This window comes from Taeniopygia guttata, chromosome 4 (genome assembly GCF_048771995.1).
Source record: "Taeniopygia guttata chromosome 4, bTaeGut7.mat, whole genome shotgun sequence".
NCBI lineage: Eukaryota > Metazoa > Chordata > Aves > Passeriformes > Estrildidae > Taeniopygia > Taeniopygia guttata.
Genome location: NC_133028.1, coordinates 37,850,071 through 37,863,534, shown reverse-complemented (window position 1 = coordinate 37,863,534; position 13,464 = coordinate 37,850,071). Strand labels below are relative to the sequence as shown.

At 35.2% G+C, this 13,464-nt stretch overlaps 1 protein-coding gene across 2 annotated transcripts in view; it reads right to left on the bottom strand.

The window, feature by feature from the left end:
- SPOCK3 (SPARC (osteonectin), cwcv and kazal like domains proteoglycan 3) overlaps positions 1 to 13,464 on the bottom strand; it is a 379,716-nt gene that overhangs the window by 172,826 nt on the left and 193,426 nt on the right. For both annotated transcript variants that reach the window (XM_072928424.1, XM_072928423.1), the window contains exon 2: positions 3,896 to 4,016. In XM_072928424.1, the coding sequence (XP_072784525.1) occupies positions 3,896 to 4,016 (121 nt within the window). The remainder of the gene's footprint in view (positions 1 to 3,895; positions 4,017 to 13,464) is intronic.

Sequence of the window (13,464 nt, the reverse complement as noted above, 5' to 3'; positions counted from 1 at the left end):
TACAAACTGACAATGAAGATTAACAACATGACAGTCTTATGACAGTATCCGTGAGTTTTAAGCAGGAATAAGATATTTAATAATAATCTTCACTAACTGAAGTCAAGGAAAATACATTAAACATTCCAGTTCCATAAGACACATTTATTTCTAAATTAACTTTTAAATTTAATTTACTCAAAGATTCAAAAATTCTAGGAAAATGACTAAAATATTAAATCAAAATATTAAATCTTACCTTTCAAAATTTACTTCTAGAAACCTCTTTCAATAGACCCATGGTCATGCTAACATCTCAGCGGGATAGCCCGGAATGTGAAATTTGTGCCTTTTTCCCGAAGTACTTGGGAGAGCATCGCCCCCCGGTGGCGGCGGGGAACCGCATTAATTCCAGCGAACCTCAGTCGAGACGGGGATGAAAGCTGAGCAATTACAACTCTGCTACTCTGCTCGCCGTCCTAGCAATAATTATTTCCATTCCTCGTTTAAAAAAAATATAATATTTCATTTCCTTTATAATTATTTATTTAGATAAATTTCATATTATTTGTATTTCTGGATGTGTTTCTGTTTCTCCCTTATGCCATAACTAGTTATACCTACAAAAATTCTTGATCCTGGAAGCCTTGCTTGCAGACACCAGAACCCATGCCTCTACAATTATCCTGTGGTTTTTTGGCACCCCAGTGTGGTTGCAGACATGTTTAAGGACTGCTGTTCTTTGAAAAGCTAATGCAAGAGTGCCAGGAAGAGCCATGCTGCAGATTCTTGTGGTGACCAGCATTTTAAGGTCCACAGAAATCCACTGTGTAGATCTGTCTCTCAAATCAGCTGTGTTTCCTCTCAGCATGACATTTTCCTGCTGCAGCAGTGCAGCAAGCAGGGCTATCACCCTGCAGTAACATGATGACAGACCCAAGTCCCATAGTCTTCCCTTCAAATCTCTGCTTCCTTAGAAGACAATAGAAGCTGGAATTAAAGCACTGTGACAGCAGCTTGTCTTCTTAAGGTTCTTGAAAAGCTTCTACAATTGCTCCATTGACACAAGGAAATGTAACAATTTTTCAGTGTGAAAGTCTGTCACAAAGTAATAGAGCTATGTAGGTGTGTATAGTAAACTAGATGATATGGCAAGAGGAAAGCTGCCTTTTGTTAATGAAGAAAATATACAGGACATATAAGCAGATGTTATATTAATGTTGTTGGCAATTTCATGGAAAATGACTGAACATTTTTTAATACTATTTCCTAGTAATAATAGATAAGATTTTGTGGGAAAGATTTAAGGAAAGCCAATTCACTGCTAATAATAAATCCACTTTCAGGAATACAAAAGAAAAATATATGTTCAGGTCATAATTTTGACATAGCAAAGGAGGCAAGATCAAAAGAAATGCTTGCTGGAGAAAGCAGCCCAGTCTGAAGATGTAATGGGAAGTGCAACAGGTTGGTTTGTCATTTTCAGGCAGAAAAGACAAATTCTGCAAAGACACCCACAAAACCTCCATATCTGTGGAAATGTTTACACTTTAGCTGCCTAGGAAATATATTTTAAAGCAGCAAACACATCCACCCAAACTTAGACAACAGTCAGACAATAGCTCTGTCATTTAGAAAACATGGCTGAGTTCAAATATAAGGTTAAGCAAAAAGCTCACAGTCAAATTTTTAAAATATTAAATTTATGTAAGACTACTTCACATAAGCTTTGACTGCTATTGTTAATGTGCCTGGGAAATGTTATTGCTTGTGTCTAATGATGTACTGCATCAGAACTTTAATTTAAAATGGGCTTTTGCAAATAATTTACTATGTGTGCTTGAGCAAGTACAGCAAGCAATTACACTGATTAGCCATTTTTGACTCTGCTAGAGCTGCATCAAAATATATGAGGGATGCCTGACACTATAAGGCATTCTTTTAAGTCACCCTCAGTCAAGCACATTAATGAAAGGCTTCTGTAACTTCTGTCTAGCTATTGAAGGAGCAGCTTGCTGTCAGCTTTATATTTATTCTTTCCACTTAATATTTTAATCTTTTTTCTTTATAACAGTGTCATATCCCCCATTTGTGGAACAGCAGACAAGGTCCATAAAGACCGTATTACAGTCAGCCAGATCTCCCAGTGCTTCACTTGTACTCTCAAAAATACTTTGTACACACAAACAGCATTAGGGATTGACAAGTTGAATGTACCCACAAACACAGTTCTGATGTCTTGGGATGTGTTAGCTCTTGTTTCCTGCATTGTTTAGGAGCACCTTTCTGTAGGACTCAGAATCTCCATCTGCACAACTATCATCCTGGTTGAAACCACTCGGGCACTGGTACATATCAGTACAGAGTTGCCAGTTTCCCTTATACATTTTAGTGCTTCCATACTTAAGAGTCTCATGAGGCAAGCTCCATGCTTGAATGATTTGCACATACACAGTTAATTATATTGTTAATACTTCCTAATACTGCCAAGCTGTTTTTCAAAAATTTAGAAGCACCAGTTCACAGGGTGCAGAAAGAGTTGCCAAGTGTCTGACAGAACCTGAAACATTTGCAGGCTTTCATCACCTTTAAGTTTCTCATTCCCAAGATAATACATAGTCATTTAGTAACTGAAATGCTGTAGAAACCACTCATCTTGTTTGTAAAATGGAGATGGGAACACTTTGAGCTACAGGGTCTACTTTTGAGAGAACAGTGAGGGCAAAGGGAAGACATAGGGGACCATGGGAGGAAAGGCCTAGACATGGGATAAGATTTTTACAGGAAAAGGAACTATGACTCCTTGGGTTAGAACACCCTGAATTCTTCAGGGGAACCATTTCTACCCAACAGTAAACTAGGTCATGGGATGGGAGGCACAGAAATCTGACAGAATTTCTCTTGAGGAGGACATTTTTAACAAGGTGATAAATCAAATATAACACCTAGATCAGCACCTGCTATTGTTACCTGTTTACTGGAAAAATTTCCCAGTACAGATATGACTGTAACTGCAGGAGACATTTTAGAACCTTGGGGATCTTTCCAGATTCCTGTTTGTCTTTCACTGGCTGAAGAGCATCGGTTTTGACAGAGGTAATAGCAAGTTTATAGATACTATATTGGGTTGTACTGTGCATGTAGTTGGTTTTTTTAAGCAAAAACTTTTATCACAAAAGCAGTTAGTATAACAAATTTTGCTTAAATGTAAAATGGCAGTCTAAAGCTCTTTCTTTCCTTCCTTCTTGTATTAGCACTTTACTTTGTCCTCCAGGCTGCCAGAAGAGTATGCAGCTTTTGAAAGTGTATCTTAATGGCAGAAAGCATCTACTTGTCCTTCAGTTTCCTTACATTAAAGTAATACCTCTTCCAACTATTCAGTGACTTTATTATCAGGACATGCTTTTCCCAAGTGCCACTGGACACTAACATGGTGCTAAAAGAGGCATCATGTCCCTTCTCCCTCACCCCATTCTTTGGCTTAAGAACAGCACGCTTCAGAGTCTAATAGGTCATCTAAAAAGTGTGAATAGTCCTCACGGAACAGATGTTCCTTCAAAGCAGTCACAAAATGCAAAACATACTACAAGTGTGCAATTTATTTCTGCTGCATAAAGCATTCTAAATTTTGCCTTTGGAGATGAGTTTAACATTTTCAGAAATTCCATTAAATTGTTTATAAAATAGACTCTGATTCTACAAATGCAATACTATTTTTAAAGATACACATTTTTACCCATGTATGTTTTTCTTTCTTGCCAGTGCAAAACACCAAACAGGCCAAATCCAAGAGCTCAAATTGGCATTGCTAAATTTAGCTTCTTCATATTCCGGATGCAGTATTAAGCACTTAAATAACAAGCCCCATCCTCCCAGAACACAATAGAGGAAACAGTGCACAGCAGATTCAGCTTACCTTGTAGAAAGGCACGTGTAATGCAATCAGGTTGAGCGGACCTGGGTTTTTCCACTCGGGCACAGCAAAATGTTGGCAGCTTGTTGAGCTTCTGTCCACAGCAATTGGTGTCAAACAACTTCTGGAGAGTGGAAAAAGTACATCAGCACTACTAAGCTGCTTTTTGCCTCCCAGATAAGCTGTGCTATACATACTTCTCTCTGTTCCCTTAATCCCTTCAGTGTCTCACCTAATGCAGTCTTCATTGATTGAGCTTTACAAATGCTCCTTGCAAATGAACATTAACAAAACTCTGAATGGCATTATAATTTATGAACAATAAGACCTTCCCTCAGACAGTTTTCTTGAAGTAAACTAGGTGAATTAAGGACTTTTGAAGAAATATTAAACCATATTTGTGCCAAAGTACAAGATCATCAAAACTTTCCATTAATCAAAACTTATGGTTTAACTGAAGATTCTAAATTTGACCTAGCAAAACTGAAAAGCATCAAATCTCCAAAAGTACTCATCCACCACAGGATATATTTTTTAGAGTTATTTCCATTAGCCCCTCAGTAAGGTAATTTTAAGCACCCAAAGACTTGGCCTCCAGGAGTTTCTCACTCCTGACTGTCAACTATGTGCCATATCAAGATTGTAAGAAAAGAAAAAAAGATAACATGCAATCTTAAGAGGAAGTTACACTGTTTCATTTTTGAGGATTACTCATAATTTTGATCGCTTGTTTTTATCTCTATGTCTCCTTTGCCATCGGTTTGATTACTTTTTCTTGCCTCTGAAAAACTCTTACTTAAAGATGAATTCCATTTCCACCATCCGATTAAGTAGTGTCTCCTTTCATAGATAGCCTCATGCATATTATGCCTTTAGACAACAAAAATATCTGTAAGGCAAGGACTTTGCAAGTCTTCTTAAGAGACTGTGTGACAGAGATGGAAGAGGGGAAGTCTGAAGGCTGTCAGCAGAAATAAGACATTTGATTCTTTTAGTTACTGTAACTGGAGAAATTAACTCTCAGCTGGTAAGAGAGAGTTAAACACCATTGCCCTCTACAATGACTATTAATTAAATTTAATGACAGTGTTCATTTTTTGCTTATACCACTTGAAAATGGCTTAAACCTAGCACAAACATGGTTAACCAGTTCTTTTTCCTAAAGCAGTCAAATTTCTTGCTTCAGTGTCAGTATTTCATGTTTCAAAACTTATTATGACATCTATATTAACAATGTAAACTTATCCCATAGTCAGAGTTCAAAACAAATTTAGGTGTTTCAAATTTGTAACTCAATCTGAAGTGAATAATGTACATGCAAAATACGCATGTTATTGAAAAGATAACACGGGTTTTCCACGCAACATTACTAAAATCCATGCTGAATGCTTTTCCCTGTCAAAATATACTTTTAAAAATACAATAATTTTCAGAATAAGATCAGTGGTATTTTACAATATTAAAATTATTATTTTCCATATTTTTCATAATACCATAACACTTAATATTTTTCAATCTAGTATTGGTATCTCTGTTTCACAGAGAAGTTTATCACATCAGGTAGAAGAAAAAAAAACCAATGTACAGTTGAGAACTAAATAAACATTTCCTTATTCACAATTTGGTAAAGACAATACATGGTAAAATCTGGAAAATGTAATTATATGGTTTTGCTCTCTCTCCAGGCTGTTGTATGTTAAAGAAGACCTCATACACTGCTAGGTCGGTTACACTCTTTGGAGTTTTCTGGTTGTTCCATGTTTAGTGGGTTGTTTATGTGAGCAGTTACTTTTAGATGCACAGCAGCTGGAAAATGTGAGTTCATCTCTGTGGTGACAACCACATTTTCACGGGAAGTATCAGTTACTTTGAAGACTTTCCACATGAATGTAATTAAGATGGAGGTAGAAAGCATAAAGTATGGTTTTATTAGAATATAGGGTGATACATTAAAGTGCCGTGGAATTAATATACAATGGTATTTTGAAAGACAACTGTAGGCAAGAGTAGAAGTAATTTAAATCTAAGCCCTGGTACTAAGGCTATTTAATTTCTGAGTAAGTAAGATCATTATTACTAAAGGAGGTTTTCATGGCAACAGTCTGTGATTTTTTCTTTGAAAAAGACTAGCTCATTACACTATTTAGTACTGGAAAAAATGATCAAATATTTTTACAATTTGTGGGCATATTGATGGAAAATTGATGGAGAAACTATCATGACAGTATATTTTATTTGCTCATTTATTTAGTTTCTTTAGAATCTAGGTTTCAAACATAAAAATCACTTATAAAATACTTTAAAGACTCTATTAATCGCCAAATGCGCATTAAGTCTGGTACAAGGGTCCTATTTCTTATAGAACATTCTATTTTATTTTCTTTAATACCATATTTTCAAATGAAATACAGTATTTCACTTCCTTTTCTCTCATTTTATTTGATGTTTTACTCAGGAAGGAGCTGATATTGGGCAACACAATGTCCCTTCCTGGAGAGAAGTACCAAGTGAAACTAAGTCATCAATTCCATTTCTGTATCCACTACATACACATCTTCTATTTAAGATAAGATTTTTCATTGTGAATTTAGTGGTCACCATTTGTAAACTGATTCACTGTCAGTTAAAGAAAGCTCTTCCAAGGTACATAATTTGTTCAGCTAATTCTTTAAATCACATTTAATACTTTTATTTTGTATTCTGCTATTCAAGTCTTGCAGTTTTTCAGTAATAATAAAATAGGTTAGAGCTGCCAACAACCTCCTGCACTTTGTACACTTTGTAAATCCTATAATATTTAGAAGTATACTTGTGAAAAGCAAAATTTAATTTTCAATATGTCTTTTAGACTATGGTTTGGTAAAAGCAGTTTAATGTTCAAAAAATATTAGTCACCGAATGATGGTGTTTTCTACTGACTTCAATCATCTCTGGCTATGACTTTGCATCCCTACAAAAGATACTATCTAGACTCAGTTTCAAAATGAAATATATATTTAGCATTAATTTCACCTTTATTTTTTCATAAGATGCATGTCTTATTATACTGTATGTATTCGTATACTTCACACGTGCGCATTACAAAAGGGACTTATGAAAGCCTATAAAATCCAAGATACAAATTATTCTAGGAACCTGTATCAATTCAGAAGAGACAATGAAGGAAAAAGGCAGTACATAATTCAGAATTAAAACTTATTTAAGCTATTAAAATGAATGAAACCCAATTAGAATGACAAAAACCCACACAGCAGCACAAGACCCACTGAAAGGGCTCCAAGCATTCAAAAGTTCTACTAAAAGAATATGAGCACTTTGTCAGTCTTAAAATATTGTTTGCAAAACAGAATCTGCAAAACAACATTGCAAGAGAATCACAAAGTAAGCAGAAAATGCATTATTCTGAATTCAAAAGGAAATAAACAAAAGTTTAATCCATATTATTTTCTTCAATACACTCCTTGAAAAAGTTTATTGCAAGTTGAGTATTTGAAGTACCTAATGAAACATTCAGAATGAGCACAACGTCATAAGCTTTCCCTGCAGCTAAAACAAGAGAGAGAAGAGTGAAAATATTTCTGGGTAAATGAACTCTCAAAATGAAAAATGGAACAGCTGAGTAGAGAAATAGCACCACTTAGGAAAGAATTAAAATATCCTGAGCAAGTTATTTTAAAAAGTTTCATTGTATTGTCTCATAGTGAGATTATACTGTCCCAGATTTTTTCTCCCAAGTTGTGATGAATGTAGGTCAAATTTTAAGTCAAGCTGCTTGTTGAACATTTTGGTTTATTGTTATGAAGGTTGTGATGATATCCCATGGTCCAATCAATTCTACCATTGCTCTATGCTGTATTTCTTTTCACAGCTGAATGGCCATTAGCTCAATTCAAAATGGATTTTTCAGAGAAGAGGCTGTGCATGACAAACAAATACTGTTATCTGATGCACAACAGGAAAATTCATTTTGAGATAGTTCTTGGGATACCTGGTGAGTAGGTTATAGTCCTTGAAAGTCTGAAGGCATTTGGGATTTTTCACCGAGGCAAGCAAACATTATGTTTAGCCAAAGACAAGAACTAGCAGAGAGATCAGTAAATCAGTCTGAATTGGCCCACTCAAGACGCTGAGGCAGCCTAGATCCTCAGCAATTTACTGTCTTTCCAGGAACTAGGAGGCAGCTAGGGAAATAATTATGATTTGCAGTGTTAATACTCTCATCTTTCTTCATTCATAATAGAATTCAAGATAACACTTTGATCCTAAAGATTTTGTTTAATAAATTGTTGTGGAATTATGTCCTGCACAGGAGTGTTAATCACAAAGTTTGGAAAAATAATAACTGAAAACAGATACTGTGTTGCACTTTGCAATTTGGACAGTTACCTATCTGCACCAGCTCTTTATAAGCCACATTATGCTGACTTTATGTTTCTTTCAGCTTATTTTTCTTTGCTTTAGTTCCTTTCTTACAACAGAATCAATAAAAAGGATAAGTGTTTAATAAGATTTTATATTTAATTTATTTCTTCTCTTTTTACTTCATCTTGCTCTACTTGTGACTTCTTTTACTTCCTTTTCTGAAACAAAAAAGAAACTCCCCCAAGAATGTAAAAGACATTTGACTCCTGATTCTAGTTCCATACACATCTAAGTGGAACTGAGTCAGTGAATTCACATTCCCTTTAAACTGACCTATTTGAAAGATAAATGACATCTCTTATTCCACCTCGTCCTGGTCCTACCTCTTCACTTTAAGTGTCTGAAATGAGCAAATCTCTCTTTTAACCTGTGACCTGACAGCATCTAACACACAGCACCGATGATGACGGTCAAACATAATTTACTCATACACAGTTAAGTTCCATTTTTAAGCCATTTTTGTCTTAGAAATCTTCAAAGGAAGGCTACACTGAGGTGGGGGAGAAGGGGAGGGGAAGGTTACTTTAAGAAAGAAAAGAAAATCTATATTCAAGACTGTGAAATTAAACTTCTAAATAATTATTCATAAGCTCTAGCATAACCAATTAAATAAACTTGAAAATTTAAGGCATTTTATATTTTAAAAAATTTTTAAGACACTGATATTTCTAAAATTCATATAGATTTTATCTAAAGTCTCTGAATTCCTTCTCTAACTTTAGCAGACAGCTGTATACAAATCAAATTGTTCTGAACACCAGGAGCTGTTCCTGTGAAGTGATATTTCGGTGGTCTGGTGTCTGATCTGATTCCTTGGTGGCCAGGTTTCTACCTCCTCTTGCCACAGCAAAATTAATTTCCCTTCTTTGCTGTTTCTGTGACTCACTGGTGTTAACTGAGGCTTTGTAGAGAGTGTGCCTAAGATACCAACAATCCTATTTAGTTTTCTAAGTGAATCATTTCTCGCTATTGTGCATGTTAGGAGGAGATAAGGGACACTTAGATGATATGGAGACAAGATACAGAAGGTTTTGCTGTTAGATACTTCTGGAGGTGGCAAGGATATCCAAGAAAAGAGGAACAGGTTTAAAGCTATCATTTATACCTGAATAATTCCTGAGTAAATGCCATAAATTCAAATTAAAAGGTATTTTAAAGTGAAAAAAAAAAGTGGTTTACCAATTATACTATGTCATTATTTAGACAAATACCCAATTTGAAGCCTGTGACTTAACTAGCGTCACTGATAATATGAAAGGAAGCCTTTTCCTTTATTCTATGAATTTAGAATAAACTGAGAAAAACCAAGAAGGATGCATATGAAGCTACACAAGATACCTGCTCGCTCACAGATGTTACAATGGTGTTGTTACCTGAGGCACTGGTCCTTAGCACTGATCACCATCACAATAATGTCAAAAGTATAGTCCTGACTTATGAAACCTTTTGTCTGAAATAAAAACATAAGGAGTTTGTGTGCAGCCAATAATAATTACTAGCTTTTAAAATAAAAGAGCTTATCTATTCCCATCTAAATTATCAGGCTGGAGCATGCTGCTGGGGGGGGGGGGGGGGGTGTATATGTATGTACCCAGTGCTACAGGCACCAACTACTGCAGTGGTGCCATTTCAGAGATACATCTAGTTCCCCATAAATACTAAACAACTGCTGAAAAGGTAAGCTGCTAGAGCAGAGGAAAAATAAGAAAACAAAACAAAAACAGGATGAACAGAAAGTTCCATCTGAAAATATAATTCTAAATTTTAATTTATGTCATTTGTAGACTATTATGCTGGGGGGACTAAAGCTGAAAATGATTTCTACTCAATGGCAACAAAAGTTTTAAAGCAGCATGATTTGATCACAGAAATACACTTTGCAGAGCACAGCATACTTTACTGAATAATTTGAGAAGTTTCAGAGATATTAAATCAGACCAACAGATTATCTGAAAAGTGTCTTCTAGGTGGAAATCATTCACTATTCTTCCTTGTGTTTGAGGAATTTCATCTTTTGTATTTCCTTTAGCAAGACTGTTGTGCAGCAAAGGGATTGCAGATGGGGGAGAGAATGCCATGCAATTGCACTGGTTTTTCACTGTGTAAAGATAGATTATAATATAAATCTACAGGTTTTCTATCAATTTTAGAGAATTTTTTAGAAAGGAAACTATAGCTTTGGTAGTGAATGGAAACTGAAAAAACTAACATGTTCGAAGATGAGTTCAGAATGAACAGGTAACACATTTTTTGAACAGGTAACAAGTTCTTTGAAGATGATAGTGTTAATATAGATAAGGGAAACTAAGAAAAAATAGCACTCAGAAATAGTCAGATAGCCTTTCACCACTGCCTTCTACATCAAAAGGAAAAATAGTTGAAGTAGAGAATTACTGTGAATAATGTGCAAGATGAGCCTAAGTTACAAAACTGAATTTCTGGTAGCTCCACACTTGAAGTTGAACACTGAAATATTTCTATACTTATCCAAGCACCAAACAAACTCTTTCATTCATTTTTTTTTTTTCTTTCTTTTTTTTTTAACATACATGCAAGTTAGGATCAAATTATGACATGAAATTTTTAAACCAAAAAACATTGTTTTCTCAAAATAGCTGAGCTGAGAGACAATGATCCTGGCTCCCTGCGTGGTGGAGAGGAGTATGTCATTAGATTATACCCCATTAGCAAATGGTGCATGAGAATGGAGCAACCTACCATATTTGTCACCTGGACTTCAGTCTTGCTTATCCTGGGTCAGCACAGACCTAAGAGCTCTGCTTTGCTTTTAAAATATCATCAACATCTCACAAAGTTCTGATATAAAAAAATTCACAGCTTTACTCAGAAGATCCTGTTCAGTGTCAGTATCTGATGTCACTGGCCACTTATCATCATAGCGTGTTGGCACTGTAATGTTGTACACTGCTTCTGTCACTGTTGAGGTAGGTGGCTCATCCCAGCATTAAACACTTAGAAGGCACTGATGTATTTGTTTAAGTACAATTGCATATGACTCTTCTTCATCTGGGTTTATCTGATTTGCAAAGAATTTATCCCAGAAGTTGCCATAAAATTTGTTTTACCTTCCTTGGAGCTTTCCATCACTAAAAGCACATGTTCTGAGACATAGTCCTGAAAAATTAGTTTTTCCTCATTTTTTCAGGGATTTTTTTTTTTTTGTTATTTAATTCTCCAATTATTTTAAATTTTATTTTAGAGTCCTTTAATAATTTATCCAATTTATGTTTATTCTACCAAAATAATTTTTACTTTGATTTTTACATAGTTGGAAACTGATTTGGTCTTTACTACATGAATTAATAACATAAATTAAGAGATTCTTCTCTTTTATCAGAGCTGGTCAATTAAGGACAGGTGAAAGTCTTAATACTAAGTTGGATTACAATCAGTTCTGAATTTTTAAGTTGAACAAGGATATTTAGACCTCTAGTTTTATTCTCAACATCTGTAATTTAAAGACACCGAAGGTTATCCATGAGATGTGCTGGCTACAAAGTTTCTTTAAGGAACATCCACCATCTCCCCAGTGCTGAAGGGAAAACAGAGCAGAGCCCTGTCTCCCTTCTCTGCCTGCATACACACACAGCTGATGGCTGACCTCACATAGACATCTCTCTCACTTTGATTTTTTCTCCACTTGCTTGAAAGGACCTTTTCTTCATGAATGGGGAAAACACAGTGTATTTTTATCTGACAAGTAAGTTAAATAAACTCAACTGACCCTCATACAAAAACAAAACAACCAGCTTCAAGTCTCCTTCCTCAGTTCTCCAGGTTCCGTATGCCAATTGTTCCTGTCAAGTGCTGCACTTCGTTTACCTACTTCAGTTCCCTGGGGAGAAGTTCATACTCCCATGCAGGGGTTTGTTATTCTCCAGAGAAAGATCCCTTTTCATTTATTCCAGTCCCCCTATGAAATAGGCTGAAAAACACTGTGTAACCCCTGTGGAGGTTATACAGTGAAAAGATCTACTGTTTAATGGAACATGGTATCCTGAAATACTAAAGCAACTTAGAGGAAATAGGAAGAAAGAATACAAATGGATGGAAGACACGTGAAGCTCTCCTTTATCTACTTCCAACAGGCATTAGAAATGGAAAAAAAAACAATCACACTTTATTGCTGAATTTGGAACATGTGGGTCAAAATTAGATGCTCTTGCTCCCTGTGTAATAGATAGAGAAATTTTAATGGACTTACTGATATCCTAAATTAACTTAACTTCCTCGTGATCTAGTTAAACGTATTTTCAAACTGTTCAGATAGCTTAAAATCAATTTTGATACCTCTCTAAGCTCTAGCAGTTCCTATTTACTCTCCCAAACCAGCTGGGAAACAGGTGGAACAGCAAGCTTTTTCTCATCTCAGTATGGAAGGAGAAATTTCTAATAAAAATTCTTTCATTTGTGAATTTCTTTATATTCTGTAGCAGCTGGTTTGAAATAAGTGTCATTATTTAAAATGCACAGGGCATAGTTCAGGGTGCAAATGATGCATTTCAAAATCACATACACATTACTCAGCTTCTTTTCTCTCATAAAGTGTTATTACACCCTTGGTGTCTACACCCAACATGACAGAAGATCAACACTGCCAACGGTGTGATAACATCAGAGGCATCACTTGCAACTAATTCAGGAGCAACCAACAGAAGCAAAAATGTTGAAAGAAAAAGTAATAACCATGTGACAAAATAAAAGTTAGTGGTATCTTAAATGCTGGATATAATGAGGAAAAATATATTGCAGAGCACTGTGGATATCTCTGAAAAATGAGGTCATAGCAATAAGCTTAAGAACCCAAAGCATGATAAAATAGGAAAAGCTCAGTCTTTATACCCACTTTCTATGCACTTTTTCATGACTGAAGGAAGTTTCACTTTGGCTTTACATAAAACTACATTGTAATATAACTTCTGCAACAATGTGAAATTTATTGGTGATAAATCAGATTGCCTACTTTTACAGGAGATACTGTTCTCTAGGTATATGTTCCTCAAATTCAATATAAATACAGCTACATATAAATACAGAGGAAAATTATTAAAATATTTTCTCTTAGCTCATATATTTATAATCTTAAATCTGTAGCTGATTTGTTTCATGAATCACCTTAATAATATACC